This window comes from Culex pipiens, chromosome 3 (assembly GCF_016801865.2).
Source record: "Culex pipiens pallens isolate TS chromosome 3, TS_CPP_V2, whole genome shotgun sequence".
Classification (NCBI taxonomy): Eukaryota; Metazoa; Arthropoda; class Insecta; order Diptera; family Culicidae; genus Culex; species Culex pipiens.
Window position 1 is genome coordinate 37557596 of NC_068939.1, and position 6226 is coordinate 37563821.

Here is a 6226-nt window from a genome sequence, read left to right on the forward strand (position 1 = left end):
TTTACTGTTGCTGTGAATTTCTTGTTGCATTTTTCCCACATTTTATCACTCTGTAAAATTTCAGAACAAAACTCTACACTCTCTAAAAAAAACACAAGCATAATTTGAAATTTCGACGCCCTTTCCAGCTGGTTCACAAGCAGTTCAACTCGCCGATCGGACTGTACTCGGACGGTAACATCGAGAACACCGTGAGACAGACCCAGCATCAGCAGCAGCTTCCACAGTCCCAGGCCGTACCGTAAGTGAATCGTTTTGGAATTTTTTTTTTTTTACAAAGTTTGAAATTGACAAGCAGAGAAGGTTGATCGAAGTAAACTCCTAAAATCAGTTATCATTACTGAATTTCTGAAAAATCAAGAGTGATGTCAGTAGATGAAAACCAAACGTCATGGTTATCACCCTAATTCTAACTCATCGCCCACTCACTGGTGATTGTGTCATCCCCAGTGTTGGTATTCTCGCGCTCTCCCTGGGAAAAAATCTCTCTCTCTCTCTCTCTCTCTCTCTCGAGTTCTCGCCGTGAGTTCCGAGATGCCGAGAGCAACTCTCCGATTGCCCGTGCTCTCCGCGCTCGCGAACGGACTAGCTCGTGAGCCAGAATTGCCCACGAGCGAGAAGTACACCTCTGTACACTCGCGTCGTTCATATTCATAAGCCTGATAACGTCTAGCTTGGAACGAACGGCTAGCACGAAACGCTAGCGAGCGCTCGCGGCGAGAGCGAGAGTACGAACGAAAATGCGAACGCGAACGAGGAGAGGACAGTACTACGAATTCTCTCACTTGCGAGCGAGAAATGCGTTCCTTCTTCTCACTCGAATTCCAACACTGGCACTGGTCGTCTCCATTCCTCTACACGAAACGGTTCGTGAGCGATCTCAAATCGGCCAGCGATTGAATGCTCATTTTTCGCATAAGAGTTCATAAGCCTACTATAAACATTTTTCGAGAGAGAAGAATAAGAAGCCATCAATTTTTGACCGATTCTTTGGCTCTTTCTATGGAAAATCTTTATTTTTTAATGTTTTGACCGAATCGTCCAAAAACCATAAAAAAAATTATTAAGGAAACTACAATGAAAATGAGCTTCTTTTACAAGCAGAAATATTCACCAAAGAGTTCCTCTTAGCGCTCACTGAGAGAGAATATCTTGAGAGACTGAGTTTCTCTCTTCTTTTGCGCGCGATATCGCACCAATACATTTACAGGTGAAATATCACTTTAGTAATCTCAAATTTTGGGACTCTCGATCAACTTTCAACTGCCTGTTTTTGATAGTAAAAATATTTAAAAACGTATTTTAAACCAACCCACCAAACTCATCCAAAAATTTATAAATTTTTGTATGCACACAATCAGATCAAACGGATTCACAAACCGCCATCGGCCCACCAAAATCGAAGGGTAACGCAACCAATCCTTATCACAATTGTTTTCTTTTCAAACAAACAAAAAAGCATCGCAAATCCCAATTAGTCGCAATTCGTAGATTCGTGCTGTCAGCTGAGTTCTTTCTTAACTTTCCCTAACATTGGCCATTCGTTGATGTCGTTGTCACTCTGTCTGGCTGGCACATGTGAAAAAATGCTTTTTTTGGTTTAAAAAATTCTAACTTTGCAAAAACGCAATGCGCAAAACGATACACGACCACAAGAAAACAAAAAAACGAACACTCTACCGTTTGTTGTGAGAGGCGACACTTTCCCCACCCTTATTCATCTCTTTATCAAATTTCGATCAGTACACATACAGACGGAATGTACGAAATCGCACCAAGCTAAATTCATACACGCAAAAACACATGCACACACATTTTTTCCAAATTTTCCGGCATTCGAAAACAGGCTTTCAATGTTGTGAATCGATGTCAATGGTATAAACAAAATTTAAAACAAAAATTTATAAACTCACAAAAAATCAACAAAAAAATATGACAACAGCGTCCCACCGCAAACCGACCATTGCTGCACCGTTAATATTAGAATTTTCATTGATCTTTCTTTCCTGCAACAAAAACAAAAAATCCTGGAGGAGCAACGGCGGCAAGATCAGGAAAATAAGCTCAAGCACAAATATCCCTTCCCATCGTCGTACGCGTCATCGTCATCGCTTCACTCATCCTCCTCTGGGCACTCATCGCCGATGCCGCACCAAGGCGGCGCCACTCATCCGACGAGACAGCCGACGCTCAGTCCGCCACCGATCCCACCACTACCAGGCCACTACCAGCAGCATCGCTACTAATACCAATAACAAAGGAGGCCGGGCTGCGAGCGCGCTCGCAACGGAACTCATCGCGCTGGAACTCATCCCGACTCGCTCAACACACTCTCTCGCATACAGAATCAGACACTTGAACACCTCTCTCACTCTCACGCTTCTACTAATGATTAATGCTTTCTTCTTCTACTACTGTGTTTGTTAGCTCTAGTTTTTGTAACCGTGCTCTGATGCCCTCCCAGTAACAACCGTACGCACACAGATTCACTGGACCAAAAAGTTACCAACACAAAGATGAATTCACTGCGAGGAGACGAAACCAATACATATCAAACTATATCTAGCTTAAATTTAGGAAATAAATTTCTAGTTTCTTATGGACTGATTTTTGAATAGAAATTATTTAGTTTATGTGAGTTGAATGTAATGTTTAGAGTAAAATTCTTTGTTGTTTTTAACCATATTTCAATAAACGAAACTCATAAAATTCGAATTTGTCAGTAAAATAATCAAAATATGTGATTCTATACATAATTGTTGACTATTTATAAGCGCAATATTAAAAAATAATACAATACAGTTCTAATTATTTTTCAAAAGGTTATATGAGCTCTTATAACTCACAGATCTAGTTGAAAAAATCTTCCGCAAATAAAAAATGTTTGTACTAACTACTCGAAATTCCATTAACAAGTTTTACTAAACATGTTTGCGTGTGACGTTCTCTGACAGCCCAATATTTTCCCAAACAATTCGTCGTCTTAAACATGGTTTCTTTGTTCACATGTTCTTTTATTTTCTCTTTCTTGTTCATTCAAACTTACCGCCCTCCTGAACCTTGCGTGTGTTTTCCCCATCATCATCTATTTGTCTTGTCAAAACACTTAAATTATTTAAACTCCTCCTAATATCCACCATTCGCCCAAAAAAATCTCTATAAACACACTTCCTGCCGCCGTTGAACGTCATCCTACAAAACAAACAAAAAACAGCTACAAGAAGACCGTCGTGTTTGATCCGAGCAAGAGCGACACCTACCGTGCGCTGCAGGAGGGAGCCGGCGAGGGACTGCAGGAGGTGTCCGCGCCCATCCAGCAGCGGACCTTCGCCCCGAACCGTTTGGTACCAGGAAAGGTGAGTTGGTTGGAAAAAAGAGAAAAACATTTTTTCGGGAAAATCGGTTCGGCGGGATTCGGACCTGGGTCAACTGGTTGGAAAGAGGTGACGTTACAGGATGATCTATAAAAGAATATTAGAATCCGAAATATATAAACATTATTTGTTATTTTTTATGTTACTTCGTCTGAGAAACACATGATGAATAACAATTGGGGCCATCCATAAACCACGTGAACTCTTTTTTGGAGTGTTTAAAAAATACGTGTTTTGGAATAATTTGCGGCCTGAAATGGTGATGAAATTTGATATATGCCAACTCACACGAAATCGGAAAAAAGTTGTCCCGACCCCTCTTCGATTTGCGAGAAACTTTGTTCTAAGGGGTAATTTTGGTCCCTGATCGAGGTTGAGGTCCATTTTTAATATCCCGTGACGGTGAAAATGCGAAAAAGACGTGTTTTTCAATTATTTGCAGTCTGAAATGGTGATGATTAACATTTGGGACTTTTATGTCAAATTAAACACCCGATTCGATGGCGTAAGCAGAATTTAGAAAAAAACGTATTTTTCATCGATAAAAAATGCGAAAAAAGTTTTCCACAATTTAAACAATTTTAAGGCATTTAATTTTAAGGGGAAATTCAATCTGATTTTCGAATCTGCAATAAACCAGAAGGGTCATTTTTTCAAAAAATACACAAATGAAATTTTGTATGCTTTTTCACTTTTTTGAGTTTTTTTTTTTGGGAACTAAAATTTTCACAAAATACCGTATTTTTCGAAAATACTCAAATTTTCATGATTTGCAATATGGGTTTCATATACGAAGCGAAATTTCGTATGCTTTTCCACTTCATAGAGTTTTTTTTTTTAAACAAAAAAATATTCACAAATTATCATATTTTTCGAAAATACGCAAATTTTCAAAACTTGCGAAAATTTGTATTCCTTTTTGTTTTATTAGAGATTTTTTTTGAGAACTAAATTTTTCACAAAATACCATATTTTCGAAAATACTCAAATTTTCATGATTCGCTTTTTTTTTTTGTTTTATTAGAGATTGTTTTTTGTTGGGAACTAAAATTTTCACAAAATACCGTGCTAAAATTTTCATGATTTGCATTTTTTTTTGTTTTATTAAAGATTGTTTTTTGTTGGGAACTAAAATTTTCACAAAATACCGTATTTTTCGAAAATACTCAAATTTTCATGATTTGCAATTTGGGTATCAAACGAAGCGAAATTTTGTATGTTATTTTACTTCATTAGAGTTTTTATGTTAAATACTTAAATTTTTACAAAATACCGTATTATTTCAAAAATACTCAAATTACTCAAATTAATTTTTAATTTTGTAGAGTTTTTTTTTGAGAACTAAAATTTTCGCAAAATACCGTATTTTTCGAAAATACTCAAATTTTCATGATTTGCTTCGTATGCTTTTCCACTTCATAGAGTTTTTTAATACTAAAATATTCACAAATTACCGTATTTTTCGAAAATACTCAAATTTTCAAATTCGCAATATGGGTATCAAACGAAGAGAAATTTCGTATGCTAATATCTAAGAAACTATTGAAGCGATTGCTTATGTCAAAAAAAATAATTATTTTAACATATTTTGTCTTTTTGGCAACCAATATTTTCTGGACTTATAAAATCAATACTAATATTTCAAAAGCAACTCAAATGAATTTATCCTTTTTTGTTTTAATAAAGAGAATTTACAAATTCTAACAGGTTTTACAAATGCATAAAAGCATAAAAAAATATTCTAAAATTATGAGTTATAAATACCTTAAGATAAATGGACTAATACATAATTTGTGTTTTTTGTTCCCAGAAGCCGAACGCCAACCACCCAGCTCCCCAGCCCGAATACGCTCAGCACTTCAACTCGATGGGAGAATCGAACGAGAAGATCCACCAGAGTGGATCTTTCAGACGTTTAATGTACCACGTGCTGTCGGAGACCGACTATTAGGTGGTGACATCCCCAGTTTAAAAAAAACACTCAACGCACCATTAGAGCCCAGCAAGGAATCATCAATCGCGTCATCTCTTTACCGTGTTAGGACTTAAGTGAGGTGGAATGAAGAGAAAGTTAGTTTAAAAATTGTATTTATCATACACACATTTTTTTCGGATTTTAAAAGAAACGCTTTTACTGAAAAAAGGAAGAAGAAGAAAAAACACTGTTTGTTACGATACTGTTATATCTCAAGCTACACACAGGACTTATGTTATCGAGAGAAAAGAGAAATTTATTATATATATTTTTTGTAGTACACATAACAAATTATTAGCACACACACACAATATGTACATACATTTATTTAATGCAACTCTGTTGAAGCAAATAATTTATTTCTATATCGCATAAATAAAGCTACTCAAAAGTACATGTTAACTCCATTTTTAGTTTATTTTCTGTTACATTTTAAAGTCGAAACATTTTAGTGCACTTGATTTGCCACACTTTTTTTCTGCAAAATTACAGGTTTGCAAAATTAGGTGGGTAAACTCAGGTGCCACACTCGAGTGAATGTTCTAGTCAAACTTCGTTAAACACTGAAAATGAGGGCAGCATTATCTTGTTGTTATTTGATGGTTTTTCGAAATAAAATACACGCAATTTAGTTTTAAAAGAGACGCTTGTTTAGCTTCCTCTGTCACTAGGTACGCGCGCACATAAACGTGTGCTGAAATTTTTCGTTTGAAACTGCGAACACGAATTACGACGAGTGAAAGAGATTTTGGCCACAGTGAACAAAAACAAAAACAAGCAGTAAATTCTGTTATAAATAATTATTATGGTAGAACGAGCTTTTTGTGACGAAGAAGGAAACGAACTAAAAATTACTCAATAAAGTTGTAAATGAAAA

General features: G+C 36.3%; 1 protein-coding gene across 11 annotated transcripts in view; it reads left to right on the forward strand.

Annotated features, from left to right (window-relative positions):
- LOC120415768 (PDZ and LIM domain protein 3) overlaps positions 1-6226 on the forward strand; it is a 64933-nt gene extending 58707 nt beyond the window's left edge. For 5 of the 11 annotated variants that reach the window (XM_039577378.2, XM_039577384.2, XM_039577380.2 and 2 more), the window contains 4 exons: positions 129-241; positions 1362-1406; positions 3215-3356; positions 5185-6226. In XM_039577378.2, coding sequence (XP_039433312.1) covers positions 129-241; positions 1362-1406; positions 3215-3356; positions 5185-5325 — 441 coding nt within the window. In that variant the 3' untranslated portion in view covers positions 5326-6226. The other 6 variants (XM_039577385.2, XM_039577382.2, XM_039577379.2 and 3 more) reach the window with 3 other exon arrangements.